Here is a 15180-nt window from a genome sequence, read left to right as displayed (position 1 = left end):
GGACATATATAAATATTGAACGGCCACGTGCAAAGTGTTATGTGTTTATCACGAAGATTTTATTCTTTAATTAATTTCTCAGGGTTTTGCCACTTTCCTGAAAATCAAATATTTTGCATCACCTCTTTGTTCATCGTTGTTTTGTAGCATTTGAAGATTTTAGTCAGTATCGCTCATTTATCATACTTACTTACCTAAACTTTTAGATTTTATATTTGCATTAGATGTCCAAAATTTTCGCAAATATATGTGTTCATAAAAAATACCGAATATCTCAACGAAACTTTGAACAGTTCTAACATGAGTATGTCGACATTCTCCTTATAAGTTTAAAGGTCATAGTCCAAAAATACAACAGAAAATATAAGAAAACCTTCGTCACTTATTCTCGGCTTATAGTGATGTTTGATAACACGATCACTCAAAACATAATCTCGGTAATATTTGCAAGTTTTAAACCTTCGAGAATTCAGTCATGGAATTGTTAGCGTTTCGAAGTAAGTGAAGAGTTAAGTTTACTGTATATATCGTGGTTATACTTAGAAGTGTGTACTTGCCTTTGGAAGCCCAATCGTTACAATGTCAAAGTATTAGAACCACTGACCACGTGACAGTTCTCACACAAAAAACAAATGTATTGAAATTTGAATTAAAAACTTTAATCAACATGCAACTACATAATGAAAATCTAATCTTCAAAGAAAATTGTAAATAATGCTATGAAAACGAGCAGTGAAAGGAAACAAAACTTACAAATCCATCATTGCCCTTAAAATATACAAACAATGTGCCAGTCTATTTCGGTTTGATTGCGCACCCCACCCCCCCCCCTATCCTACCCTCTCCCCCCATCCACCACTACCTCGACAAAATATATATTGAAATTTGTATGATCAATAAGTCAAGTATTACTGGGAGTTTTGTTTTAGTTCAAGACCAACAGTCATAATTAAATTTGACGAAATTCAATGTTGAGTTCAAGTCGTCATCGGATGACGTCATTAAAAGTTGACGTTTTGTTACGAAGTCGATCTTGCCTGTGAGATATTTTCCTACGATGGTGGCATCCCTATAAATCAATGTTTAATAATGTCTATAATATATATACATGGAGCTACTTTATTCTTTACTCCCCGCTCCTGCAGCATATTTGATGTGACGTAGTATAGGATGGAGATATGTGCATAGAAAGGAATAGAGGATTCGGTTTAATAAATTAGGAATATGATTATGACGCCGTTTTTGGAATGAAATTGTTGTTTTTTTTTCAAATGCGGTTTTGCGATGCTGCTGCCAAGTATAGCCCTTGTGTACATCAGGGGCCCGAGTGTTGCATTACTCCCGAGCGTTACCGAATAAAACGCGAACCCTTATAACGTGATTCGTCTTTTAGCAGCATATGTCACATCCGCTATGGATGTCTACGTCATAGAAATAAAGTAAACTAATACCAGGGCATCCGGAAGTGATATTTATACAATATTATTAAAAATTTACAATCAATGAACATAACATAAACATGAGGTGATCTGTTTGCCCCCCTATCGTTCCTCTCTTCCTTCCCTTAACTCCAGAATCCTAAAACATAAATTAGGTTGATTTTCGTGATGAAGATTCGCTAGCTGAGTGGGAGGTCAGAGCTGTCGAATGGTAAGAAGAAGGCCTGCAGTGTAAAACAAAGAATATACAGAAATATTAAAAAGATATCGCTTAAGCATGCATGGACAGATCTTACCCATATACAGAGTACATGGGGCGTAGACCGACCCGCCCGCTCCCTCCGTCCCTCTTTCGCTCCTAAAAGGAATAATTGGAAGGGAAACATTACCATATTTGTTATATATTTTTCATTATTGTCACCTTTAATGAGGGTAGTCCTGCTCAGTGTAGGAGCACTGCTTTCCACCCTTGTGGGAAAATGTGGCCCTTCCCCCAGAAATTAAATTGTTTTGGTTCCGCAATCCTACTGAAAGGAATATCGTTTATGAAAAGTTAGGTCGAGGGGTTAAATAACTTGATTTACTGCAGAAAGATACATATGTAAAACCAAAAATATAACAAAATTGGAAACATTCACAGGTAGAGATGCGAATGGGAAGGGGGTAGGCTTGGGAGGAGAAGGGCAGGGATGGCCATATTTATCTTTTAAGAAAATTTACTCAAGATACCGGTAGAGGATGGGCACGAAAACAAAAGAATTTGATCCACTCGTAACCTCACATGGTCAATGGTGATCAAGTGGTCAATAGTGTCCACATTGTCGTGTCGAACTAATCAACGGTAACCGGAGAGTTGTTGGTATCTTACTCAACACAGTGCATGATAGAATTAATGGACGTTGTTTATGGCATGTTGCATAAGTGAGAAGGAAATATCTATATGGTCACCCGATATATATGGGATTAACCCAAGTTGTCCAGTTGTGCGCATGCGTCACTGACTTTGTCGCTTCGTGTACCTACACACCGAATTAGAACACTAAGGACATTCAAAATCTCAGATTCTGAGAACATGAAACTCGGGTAACTAACCCTTAGAAAATGCTCCCTAAATTTATGAATATATATCATTTTGTTCTTGAGTATTAAAATACTTTTGGAAGCATAAATTATAAATAAAAACACTACACAATGTTTCGGTATTTAACACACAGACAAAAAAAATTGGCCTTCATTCGTAATGTTATTTATTTGTTCTTTATACACAAGCAGACAGATGGAAGTAGAATGACCCCCCCCCCCTTTTGCGACGCCCACCATATACCCCATACCATACTTTCGAGAATGAGCACCGAGCGTCCCACGGTCCTACCTACTTTTGAACTTAGATGTTACGTAATCAGTGCTCTATATGGCATAAAGAGATAAAGAAACTGAAAATAGTACAATAATTGTAACGAGTCACGTTATTTTGAGTTTGATGCGATTCAGTGACGCTATTCACTTTATAGTCTCTAAGGGAAGGGGGAGGGGATATCACAATTGTTTTCTATTCTTGTTGATAATCGAGTCATGAGTATGTAGGGTACTGAACTGTGGTAAACAAGTTTATCTAATATGCCCCCTCGACAAAAAATGAAAGGTAATTGTCGACACTTTAAGTTACCAATGAGCGGTCACTTAATTTGTTCTTCCTGATATGCAAACCTCTTTGGCAAGTGATGTAAGCTTTAAAAGGACGCGGCTTTCCTGGTGTGACGAGCTATTTTGGTTCCAGTTTCCTTTGAAGGTAACAAGCAACCTATTAAACTTGGCAGCTCCTTGATGGACTGCTCTTAGCTGAGTATTAATGTGGGAGAAGATAGTTGAGATGAAAGGATATGACTCAACCATTTGGGGAGTAGGGACGGAAGAAGTGCCGAATGAAATCAGTTAAAGAACGTTGAACAAGTGTCTAGTCTAATGACGATTCACTTCCTTGATGCTGGCCGTTAACAGATATTCTCTGAGTCAACCAAATAAACATGTAGGATTTTACGTCGACATAGTTTTACCGTTCAAACAACAGTGTATCTCACCTTGCAACAGCATCACCGTGCCATCATTAGCGCAAAGTATGTGAAAAGCTTCAAAGATAACGTAATCTAAACACAAATACGTTTTAAGTTTGTTTTAGCACTTTGTTTTACTACATGCAGCGTTGGATATTTAGCCAGTCACGTCAGTGAGTCTCAGTAATGATCAGTTCCGCGAAACTATTCACATTGACCAAAACATAAGTGGTTGCTACTCTCACCGGTGTAAAGGAGAGGGTATAAATGGGACGAAAGCAAGAGGAGCATGAAGGGTAGGTTATGGATTGGGGTAGGATATCGGAGGTGAGTAAAGGGGGCTTGCACATGACGGTTTGTAATCTCAGACGTTTATTCACGTGTAGTATGGTACAGTGAATCTTGCTGCTGGTTATGAAAAAGCGCTGGCGAATATAATATTGCCATAAAAAAATTGTAAAAAAGATTGATTTGGTTCGAGAAAAAGCGCCAACTAAACACATATGAGAGACCGTCTTTAGTGTATGGAATCATATGCACGCCCTCCGTACTCACCAAGGGATTACATTTATTCCGTATTGTCACTTAACATGTTCCGTTTTAGAATCTCTGCTTCATTGCGCAAACTCGCTACGTCTTGTTCGAGTGTCTGGGCTTTCTTGTATAAATCAATGCGATTGGTCAACTGTGATTTTTGTTGTTCTAGTTCCTTCACCCTCTTGGTTAGGTCAGCTTCAAATTCTTGGTCACTCGGTTGCCTTTCCTCTGTTGATAAGGAGTAGAAATACGATTAATTTCTTGCATATATAGCCTCAATGGAGGAATAAGTCTTGAGAGCACTGGCGTGCCCACAGGGGAATGGGAACCCACACCTCCCATCGCCAGTCGGGGGGGGGGTGGGGCTTGTTCAGTAGGAGTATTTCTTTCTATTCTGGGAGTTGGGGAGAAGACAGAAAAATGAACAATTACACTGATGCATAAAACCTGCACTATTATTACGACTATTTTGAAACAATGGAATAATGATGTAATATGAAATCTACCATGATCCATTCACCTCCATCCTGTTCCGACTGTTCTGTAGTTATCATGTTAACATAGGTATATACAGATCATTCGTATACACAAGCATGAATGTTGATGGAGTTTAATCCTATATAGTAAAATATGGTCAATTTTTTGAATGTATCCAGTAATCGCTCTTAGGTGACGAAACTCAAAGCATTACGTATACAGTAAAATATAATAACATCTTAACGATTGGTGTCTTTGTGGTCCGTTTCACTTCACGAAAGTTCGACTATTGTGTGTCGAGTGATGAAGGTAAATCATCAATGTAAATGCAAGTGACATACTTTTTGGCCTCCCATAAGCTTTTCCATGAAAGAAAGTTATTTCTTCTTTTGACAACTTGCAGCTGATTTTACTGCCTGAAGGGCAAGAAATATAAGACATTTTGACTAAACTGTAAATCGGACGTGACATGTTTATCTCATTATTACCTCGCGATTCTAATAATCACTCCAATAAAGTTCTATGGAAATCACTTAAAGGAGAAATACACCATGAGGTTTTGCAGTGACCTCATAGCAGAGACAAATAATCTTACACCCTCTGTGAAATAACTAGTCAAAACTAACTTTTCCCCGAATTTCCAGGAATTTTGTAATTATTTTTGAACACCTACTGTGATGGCGAGCATTACGTTAATTTCAATAACGAGGGCGCTTCAAAAATGACGTCAGCGAGCCACATCGTAAGTTAAACAATACCCATCTCTGCATATGAATTGTACACTTGATAGTTCGGAAGTTAGTTTGCAAAATGCCGGAGGAAGGGGCAGGGAAGAGGAAACGATATTATTTTGTTCCTGAAGGGAAAAGATTTCCAGAGAAAAGATAACGTACAAAAGGCACAAAAGCACCACGCATGCACCTCCTTCGCAGAACTGTTACAAGTGTTGGTAATACTAGCATCTGAGTAACTGCAAGTGTCGGCCACGGATGCGGTCCGTTTAGGAAGCTCTAGGTCACGTTGTCACAGTTCCTCCGCTGTGTATTCAGGCTCGAATTGATAGCAGTCAAGTCCAAATGCATCCATGTTCTATTTTTTCCTCCAAAAAATTCCCAAGTCCAGAAAGTGTTTCGGAAGAAACATTTGACTAAATAATGCCTTAGTTATCGTGAACGGCGCGTATTAAATGTTAAGCTTAGAAGGTTTTAATGTGTTGATATACGATATATGGCAGGAACTATCGAAATTCAAACAACAATGGGGTATGCTATGAGTGACGATTAAATCCATTTTAAGGCTGAAAGAAATGTTTTCATGCATTCGCGTCGCTTCTGTCGAGAAGAGCGTATCCTGCAAAGCGTTATTCTATAAGCAGAAAATGCTAGGGTTTATTTCTCCATAAAAGGAGACATAACGCCCGCTATCATATTTTGCTTTTTTGTCATGAGATCACTGTAAAGAACAACTTCCCGCAAATATATAGCTAATAGAAATCTTGCTATACGTTTGGGAGATATCTTTGGAAATACCAAGTTCTACTGCGATAGGGCGTTCCATGTTTTCGCGCCACGTTTGTGGAATACTTTACGACAGTCTCCTCGTGCACTTCATAATTTTCAAACTTTCAAGTCTCATCTCAAAACCTTCCTCTTTGCTAAGTACTTTAATTAGTAGTGGTTTTTCTCTGCATTCTTTGTAAAAGCGCTTTGAGATATTCGTTAGGTAAAGCGCTATATAAATGTTTATTATTATTATTATTATTATTATCATGTGTGGGAGCTGCCATTTTGTAAATATATGATATCATAGTACCACTATATGATCTGAAAGCTTTTACTCTCTCTCTCCCTCGTGTGTCTCTTATCATATTTTAAAGGTAGAATGTTATAGGCAACCATATTCTCATGACCGTCATAATTCATGATATAAATAATTAAAAACAATATTTAAATAGTTCTAAACCTGTTTCGTTCTGTGCCGCAGGATATCCTTCAGCAATGGTGGAATTAGCAGGACTACCAGGAGCCTTCTTTCTCGACCAAGGCCACTGTCGTCTGCCCTTGCCAACCTTAGACTGGTCGCCTTCTTTCTTTTCGTCTTTGCTCTCATCACCTCCTGTTTCTTCAGAGGCATTCTCCTCCTCTCCCTCAGTTGCACTTGGAGTTTCTTCTTTATCTGTCTTAGATCTGATGAATCACGAATAAACAATAAGTAAAGTTCTATTAAGTCATGACTATAAACAATCAATAAGATTGATCTTAAATCGGGATCAAACATCAGATAAGCATAATACTTGGTTAAATTATGAACCATACAACAAAAACGAGCTCTTTAATCATAATAAAACAAACCAATTCCGGGAAATCATGAACAAACAACACAAAGAGATCTGTTAAATCATAAACAAGTATCAAGTAAATCCTAAACCATCCCTTCAGTTTATGAACGACGAAAATCAAACACAAAGTATTATCTATGACGTACATGTGTTACTGAAATAATTTTACGTGTATTACATCGACCACCAGGCTTGTTAAAATTCAGTTTACACTTTCCTCTCCCAACTGTCTCTTACTAATGTTTTCTCTTTAGTTTGTAAAATAGTGTAGTCTGACCCAAGCCCAGCTTGTTCAAGCGATGGTTGAGATCTTACTTCATAAGTGTTCATGTTGTACACATGAGCTTTGACCGTTGGATTTGAAAAATGTAGCAACTTTGAAAAGTATGACCTACAGTATTCAATCTAATCGGATAATGAAGAAGTTTTAAAAATTGTCATCTTTCTTTGCCTTTTCAGCTTTAATTAAGGTTGTTTAATTATCACAATAAATGTCTTGCTGATTCACATCGCAACGAGGACACCAAAACGGTCCCCTTACATTATCGTATACCCCATAAAATAACGTTTGTAGTGGCGGCGATAGCCTGGTCGGGCCGTCAAATCACCGTCATATCTTCAGTTTTCCTTCTTAAAGACTATACATATTCTTCCTCCCACATTTCTTCCGGCCCTCTAATTTATAACGGGCCCGGTACTGTATCCCCCCCCCCTCCCACCCTGCACTCTCGTTAAGACATGTATATAAATACATATATACGTACGTTTCATCTGCTTTGGATTCTGCTGGTTTAGTCTCTTTAGCCTCTTGATCGGCTGTTGCTGCTTCTTCTTTGGTCATCTTGAGTTACTTTTTACAACCACTGGGAGAAATCTGTAACCAGCAATTAAGAAAGAGTTACATCTCAGAGACAATGAGAAATGGGTACCAATATAAGTGTGACCTATATATGTTTAGAGACCCTCATGTACTCCTCTATGTTGTTGACTGGGAAGTTGGTCCCGAGCCGGGGATCCGATCTGGATCTGATCCTCTGCTCGTTCTCCATTGTGAATAAATAGATATCACTATATAAACCCAGGAGCTTTGTTAGTGTGTTGTGTGTGTTGAAGATGTGTTAATGGAAGCTATATTTGGATCAAGTTCCCTAGCAATAGCTAAACCAGTTAGTCAAGCGTAAGTTTCCGCCGTTGAATATTCCTGAACAGAAATCATAGTAGTTTGTTGCGTTAGTGTAAGCGCATATGTTTTACATTCAACATAGACATTGATAACCTACCCAGATACCCATATCCAAATAGCACAACATCAGAGGTGCACTTTCTCATTCCACAACCACCACTCGTTATGCTATGAACCGATACACACCGGCCGCGTCACTTAAATATATATGATGTGTTAGTATGCTATCAATACTATTATGGTGCACGTAACTCTATTTAAAAATTTACATGGGCTTAAGATATCCAAAAGACAGTTCTTCATCAAAGGGGCACATTTTATTCGCCAGTAGGGCACATTTGCTATTTTCTCGTGCCCCCAGCCACCCCCCGCTCCTACACCACCCTGAACCTACCACACTATCATATACCAGATATAACGAGCCTAGATTACTTTCCATGAACGCGTAAAGATTGATTTTGCCGCTGTGATCAATTGATACTGATAAATAGTGCGTTGCTGAGCTTAGCCGGGAGTAAAAAGTTACATAGTTTACATAAAGCGTCTGGTCTCATCTGAACATCAGGGTTTTTAAATTGATGATTAAAAGCATGCAGGAAGGTGCATGATTTAAAAGTTACCTTTAATAATACCCATTTCTTTATCATTGACATTCTTACATAGCTACTCGGTGTTGTGTTATTTCACAAAATAGATAAATCAATACTGCGCATTATATAGATAGCTCTTGGGTCATAGCAGAACGCCACAGGAAATTCTAGGTTATTTCAAGGACGTAAATATGGAAGCTATTGATTGCATACAATTATGTAAAGACACTTCTGTCCTTAGGAATAAATTATCAAGTTCCTGACATGCATAATGAATCTAATTAACTGTAGTTGTCAAAGTACTAAATGCAACGATACTTGATGTATAGTACAGTGTAACAGCATACAAGGATTTGTTGACGAAGTAACGTTTAGGGGGACACTAACCCAGTCAACGTTTTAGTGATTATATGACAAAGTTCTTTGTGAAGAAGAACTTTCTCAAACAGCTAAGAAACCTGTCGCTCTGTTTGGTAGATATTCTAGTTTAAGAGTCATGTCGAGGGGCTGTCATTTTCAAAATCTTGATCAAGGAGCCTTTTATAGTTTTTCTTTTGTTTATGCTTTTCATATTTTTAAAGTGAAATTTTAACAGTGTTGACAATTGAAACCAATATCAAAATTAGGTCATGCTCAATGCTTCAATATTTTAGAGTCAGCATTTGACAATCCATCTCTCCATTACAGAAAATTAAAATTGTACAACAAATAAAGAAAACCATAAGAAACTGAAGCATATGTGATTCCATGACGTCATATTTAGACTTGATCAAGTTTTCAGCATTGTGTGTGAAGCATCTTTGATATTAGCTAAGTGGAATAAGATTTCCTTAAGCTGTTTGGGGAAGTTGTTAATTACAGTTATCTCTATAAGAAGGATGATTAATGGTGGTAGGGTAAGTGTCTCCTGCCTATGGAGGGGGTGGTGGTGAGAGAGGGAGGGTGGGGTGAGTTGTTCATTACAGTTATCTCTATCAGAGGGATGATTCATGGTGGTAGGGTAAGTGTTTCTTGCCTGTGGGGGGGTGGTAATGAGAGAGGGAAGGGGTGGGGTGAGTTGTTCATTACAGTTATCTCTATCAGAGGCATGATTAATGGTGGTAGGGTAAGTGTCTCTTGCCTGTGGAGGGGTTAGGGTTAGGGTGATGAGAGAGGGAGGTGTTGGGGTGAGTTGTTCATTACAGTGAGCTCTATCAGAGGGATATTTAATGGTGGTAGAGTGTGTCTCCTTACAAGAAATACCAAATATTTCAGTGGCGACCATGAGTTGGATATGTATTTATCCCTTTACTTGCTGTCCATAAGTATGTTGTAACCTTTCTAGCATTGACCATACAAAGTTTTATAGATAAGAAGGGAGGGGCCACAGTAGGTCGATGGGAGGGGGTGGGTGAGGCGTGTGAAACCATAAAAGGAACAATATTTCAGTAACATGTAGGCCTATGCGTTGTGTATAAATCTATGCATCAAAATGTATGTGATTTCTTTTTTTATATATATATTTCCTAAAGGAAGACACGACTATATACCCTTAGATGTACAGTAGACATAGGTAACCACATCCATTACTACTACGCACATTTCGACATTGACATATATAGGAGGTAATTGTTACAGAAACTATCATTTTAACCGGAGGAGGGGAATCGGGCAGGCGCGGCGGAACGGAAAAATTATTGGGGGGGCTAATGTGTGGGGACTATCTAAGCGGAGCGCCACCATCGGTTGGCGCGGAGCGTACAAGAAAAATTTTGGGTTTTTTCAAACCCCCAGATGGCCGGAAACGGCACTTCCCGAGTGTTTTATGCTGCGAATACCTAGCCCTAAAATATGGGTCTCAAGCCTGCAATTTCTCAGATTGCACGTAAAAGTCTGTAAAAACATTGTAATTTGTATATTCGATGGTGTTTTAAGAGAGTAGCTATTACTCGTAGTGTACTCGCAAAGACGTTTTTGAGTGTAGTAAGGGCAGTGGCGGAGCTAGGGGTATTGGTCAGGGGGGGGGGCAAGAATGGTCTGTAGGGGCGCTTTCGACACTATCTAAGCGGAGCGCCACCACAGGTTGGCGCGGAACGTACAGAAAACTTTTGAGTAAAGATACTCCCTAGATTGCAGGAAATGACCCTTTCCGAGCCTTGCTAATTTGCAGATAAACGGAGAATAAATAGGTGTCGTCGCCATTTTGTCGGAAAATTACACCAACAGAATATGACAAATGTCAATAGGTATATGAGAGCGCAATAAAATAGTCAATAATCGCGAATAAGTAAAAAGTAGTGAAAAGCTGAAAAGGGCGCCAGCAGTCCATTTGAATCTGTCAGGGGGGGGGGGGCATCCGCCCCTGACTGTTTATATGGACGCTCCGCCACTAAGTAATGGGATGTTGGAGAACTGGCTGAAATGAGGCAAGTCATTGGCCTAAGACGAAGTTGTGTTACGCTTACCGGTACTCACACTCACTGCTTCCACTTTTCACGGGGCGTGAAGACGCGGTTGGGGTGACAATATGGTCTTTAGCCAGGGGACGTACCGAGGGTCCCCCAGCAATTACTAAAATTATTACACCTATATAGTATACGTGTGCATCGGACAGATCGACAAATATACATTGAAAAATGGGCAGATGCACGTTTCGGAGCCTTGGTAAATATTGGGGGGGCTTATCATGCATTTGCCCCCTCAACTTTTTCATTGGGGGGGGGGGCTGAGCCCCCCCAAGCCCCCCCGGTTCCGCCGCCACTGGAATCGGGTGCAGGAAGAGAACCAGCAGGGATGTGTCTAGTCACTGTAGAAACAGGAAAGATGCCTAGAGAGTGCGTATTTCCTTGATCTGACGTCACAGCTAGATTACCAGTCAAAATTTATTCGGAGAGTGAAGATATTGCAAAATGATATTCGATGGCCATTTAGTCCGATGTTATATGTCCGTCACAATGGAAGACGTAGAGTGAGGTTGGTTCACAGTAACTAAGGGATATATTGATGACGTCACAATTTCCGACTGACACATAAGCGTCATAACCATGGTCCCGCCCTTGCAATATTGATGAGGTTATTCGATATAGGTACAAGTAAATGCAAGTAAAACTGTTACAGTAATAATATGTATAATAATATGATATGTTCGGCAAATAGAAAAGTATGTGTCCGTTTTAGTAAATCATGTCTACATGTTTAGTTCGCTTGACTACAGACGGCAAAATAAATATTGACCGATTTAAGAAAATAAGATGGATTTGTAGATAGAACGGAGATTGGTTTTGACCCCATCTCCCTATCCGACTCGGCGTGAGCATATCCTGGAATATCAAATAAGGTCATAACTACAGTTATATGAAACAATGTAAACCGCGGGCCATAGCAGGAAGAAAGGTTAGAAATAAGAACCTCAAAAGAGAAATGTTATAGGAATTAGAAAGAGATTAGTCTGAAGAAACACCATGGTCGGTTTATCTTCTTCTTTTTTTTTTTTTTTTTTTGGATATCTCGAAAGTAACTATCCTATCTCCCTGGTTCTCTTTCTAGTGGCAATTATACTACAACAGGTTATAGGTAACCACCCTTCCTCTCCCCCCGATTCATTATCCTGTCAACATTAGTTTGCATATTATCATGTAGAATTAAACATATGAGAGCACATGACTTTCCCTCTCCCCCATCCCCCTCCCACCCCCCCCCCCCGTTAGTTTCTAAAGAGATATCAACGCTGTATGACGTAATATTGGTGACAATAAATCAGATCATGGTATAATCTTTAAAGACATAAAGGAGTGATGAATTTGTTACTGTCATTTAGTCTAATTATACTTTTCCAAGTTTAATAATATGCATATACCAGCTGTCAATTTAGTGTCTCAAATGGCAGAGCTATATCTAAGCTACATGTTCATTCCATACGAAGTGGTCACAATGGTCAGTAAAAAAAAACGAGAGTTTTCCACTTCTCGTGCACCAAGCGATTCCGTGTCAATAAGAGATATAAATTGTACTAGTAAAGTACAAGTAGTACGATTGATATATATATATATATATACATATATATATATATATATATATATATATATATATATATATATATATATATATATATATACATATATATATATATATTTATATATATATGGATATATGGTGTTGATCCTATTTCGGTAAACTATCAAATCTGTTTATATCTAACTTTTTTTATCGTATATGATTGATTGCGAAGAGAATCTGCTTATACTGCTGCTCAACATTGACACATTGTATTGGATACACAGGCCTATCTTAATCATAATTAATGAATTAAATGTAAATATCATTAAAAATTATAAACAAATAAACTAACTAATCTAAAACAAAACAAAACTTGCATGAAAAAGGTAAGACAAGGAAAGAATGAAATTACTTACAGATAAAATTCACGGTAAAGACAGAGATTAAATGTAGTGAATGAAGAGATGGGAGTTAACTGCAGTTAAGTTCAAGGTTCCCCGATACGTTATGAAGTCAATTCTCTTATTTCGTTCTTATTCATCTCTCTCTATGAACCCCACCTCCAGGATGCTGTCTATTACTCTAATTGGCAAATTCCTGCACCTATAAGAAGAACAGGGTTCTTAGTACCGGTACATCCCGGGGTTGGGGAAGTTGAGATGAAGCGAGCTTCCTGAAAGCAGGTCAAAATTTGAAAGATCATATACTTCTAACTTGGTTTTTGTAGGGTCTGATATCGCTATAGTTAGCTAGTACGTTGTTGGCATACATCTAATGCGCAATTAATCAATTTTTGTTGAACAGTTTACTTATTCTGCCAAGCGACATACCTTGGCCCGCCGAATCCTCAAACCCTTCCAAGAGTTATGGGGTTATACAATGGACAGGTGCCAAAGTGAGCGATAATATTTAACGAGTTTGAAGTTACATATTCAAAACAAGAAAATTGGATCCAACCCCACCCCCTCACTTCCTTCACACACACACACACACCTACACACACGTACACACAAACTTTGGAAGGGAAATAATCGATTACTACACTATCCTACCGTATGTAAGAACGTTAAGCTGTAAAGATGTAGGCCTCTTCATTTGGGAATAGAGATGGATATACCGGTTTAGTTGTATCTATTTTTGTTGATTTATGCCAGGTTTAAAGAAAATAAAACGGACGTAAATTTTAATTTCGTTCAGGCAGCATAACCAACGAATGCTCGGTTAAGTGAGCAGTGTTTATGTCGATGTAGAGGGAGGGTTTAGGAATGAAGACAGATTTAAAGTCGGGTCAAACGAGGCTGCTGCCCTAAGTTGCTTGACTCATGCGTGTATACCCTTTAAACTATGTTTGGCCCCTTCGATCGTATATTTCACATTGCCATAGCATAGAGGAGAACAACATGTCCGAACATTCCGTCAATTTTTATATTGTAAATAATATACAAAAAAAAAAATACAGTGAATGAATTGGTTTCAGTGAAGCAGTGGCAGTAAACGGAACTCACTGAATATTCCTCAGTTCTATGTAACGATTTTTGTTTAATTCATCATAGTTATTATAGTTCAGTGACTTGCACAGGTGGGTGGGTGGGTGAAGGGAACCCCCCCCCCAACCGCAGTGACTGTTTGGATAGGGGGAAAAACCTTTGTAGAAGGGCGTTTTGTGCCTTCATGGAGAATCCTTTCATTCTTTGCCGACTGGACGATTTTTTTTACCCCTTCGCTCCAATTGCGATTAAGGGCACCCTCTCGACTGCGGGCAAGAAAAGGTAAATCACAAACTGTTCAAATTAATTGTTGTCACTTTGAAAAAGACGTATTTAGCATACCCTGTTCATGATTCGTTATAACGCCGGAATATGCGTAAATAGACTAATATTAATGACGTATATGTTGTTCTTGATGTTGTAAATATGTTCTTTTTCTTGTTGATGTGTTTATTGATGTGGTAATTGTTGTTGTTGCTGTTGATATTACATTTTTTACGATTATGTTGTTGCTGGGTTTTTTTTGTGTGTTTTTTAATGTTGTTGCGTGTTGTTGTTCAACTGACTGTAATATATATACACATGCTAATATATTATCCCACGTTAAAACAAATTATAACAGTAAATATAAACAATAAATAATAAAATATATACAACATGTATTTGTGTTACATGTTTCATACATCATCACGTTAATGCATATCTTGGTATGCATTTTGTTATTAAACACCAAACAAATATACTGATCGCATGCATGGATCATACTAGATTATGAATAACTATATATGTACATGCCCTATCTGTATACATAACGGCGTTATTATTGTAGCTAACATCAGTCACGGTAAACCTTCACAATATACAAATTAATTAACCAGAATTATAAGAAACAGCTGTTAAACAGGCATAGGCACTATATCAACAGAGCGGAGGCTTTCTGTCTATATAAAGTTCATTTAATTTATTATGAAATTTGGAATCTTATCAAGAATGTTTCACGAGATAATTCATTCCAAATTTTGGTCTCTTCTCCATTGAATGTATGTAAGTTGTATAGGCATATACCATATGTATGGATATAACAGCTATAATGTATTAACTAT

At 38.2% G+C, this 15180-nt stretch overlaps 1 protein-coding gene across 2 annotated transcripts; it reads right to left on the bottom strand.

The window, feature by feature from the left end:
• Positions 1 to 276: 276 nt before the first annotated feature.
• LOC139979928 (uncharacterized) lies at positions 277 to 13167 on the bottom strand. Of its 2 annotated transcripts, none has more exons than XM_071991169.1 (5): positions 13007 to 13167; positions 7607 to 7716; positions 6467 to 6690; positions 4046 to 4255; positions 277 to 1663 (listed from the first exon to the last, which is right to left on the bottom strand). In XM_071991169.1, exons 2-4 carry the CDS (start codon positions 7681 to 7683, stop codon positions 4059 to 4061), a joined length of 498 nt encoding a protein of 165 aa, XP_071847270.1. In that variant the 5' UTR covers positions 7684 to 7716; positions 13007 to 13167; the 3' UTR covers positions 277 to 1663; positions 4046 to 4058. The 2 variants fall into 2 exon arrangements, with proteins under 2 accessions (XP_071847270.1, XP_071847269.1); XM_071991168.1 differs by having other exon boundaries at positions 4081 to 4255.
• Positions 13168 to 15180: the final 2013 nt, after the last annotated feature.

This window comes from Apostichopus japonicus, chromosome 14, assembly GCF_037975245.1.
Source record: "Apostichopus japonicus isolate 1M-3 chromosome 14, ASM3797524v1, whole genome shotgun sequence".
Classification (NCBI taxonomy): Eukaryota; Metazoa; Echinodermata; class Holothuroidea; order Aspidochirotida; family Stichopodidae; genus Apostichopus; species Apostichopus japonicus.
Note: the sequence above shows the minus strand (reverse complement) of the source record. Positions and strands in the feature narration are given on the sequence as shown.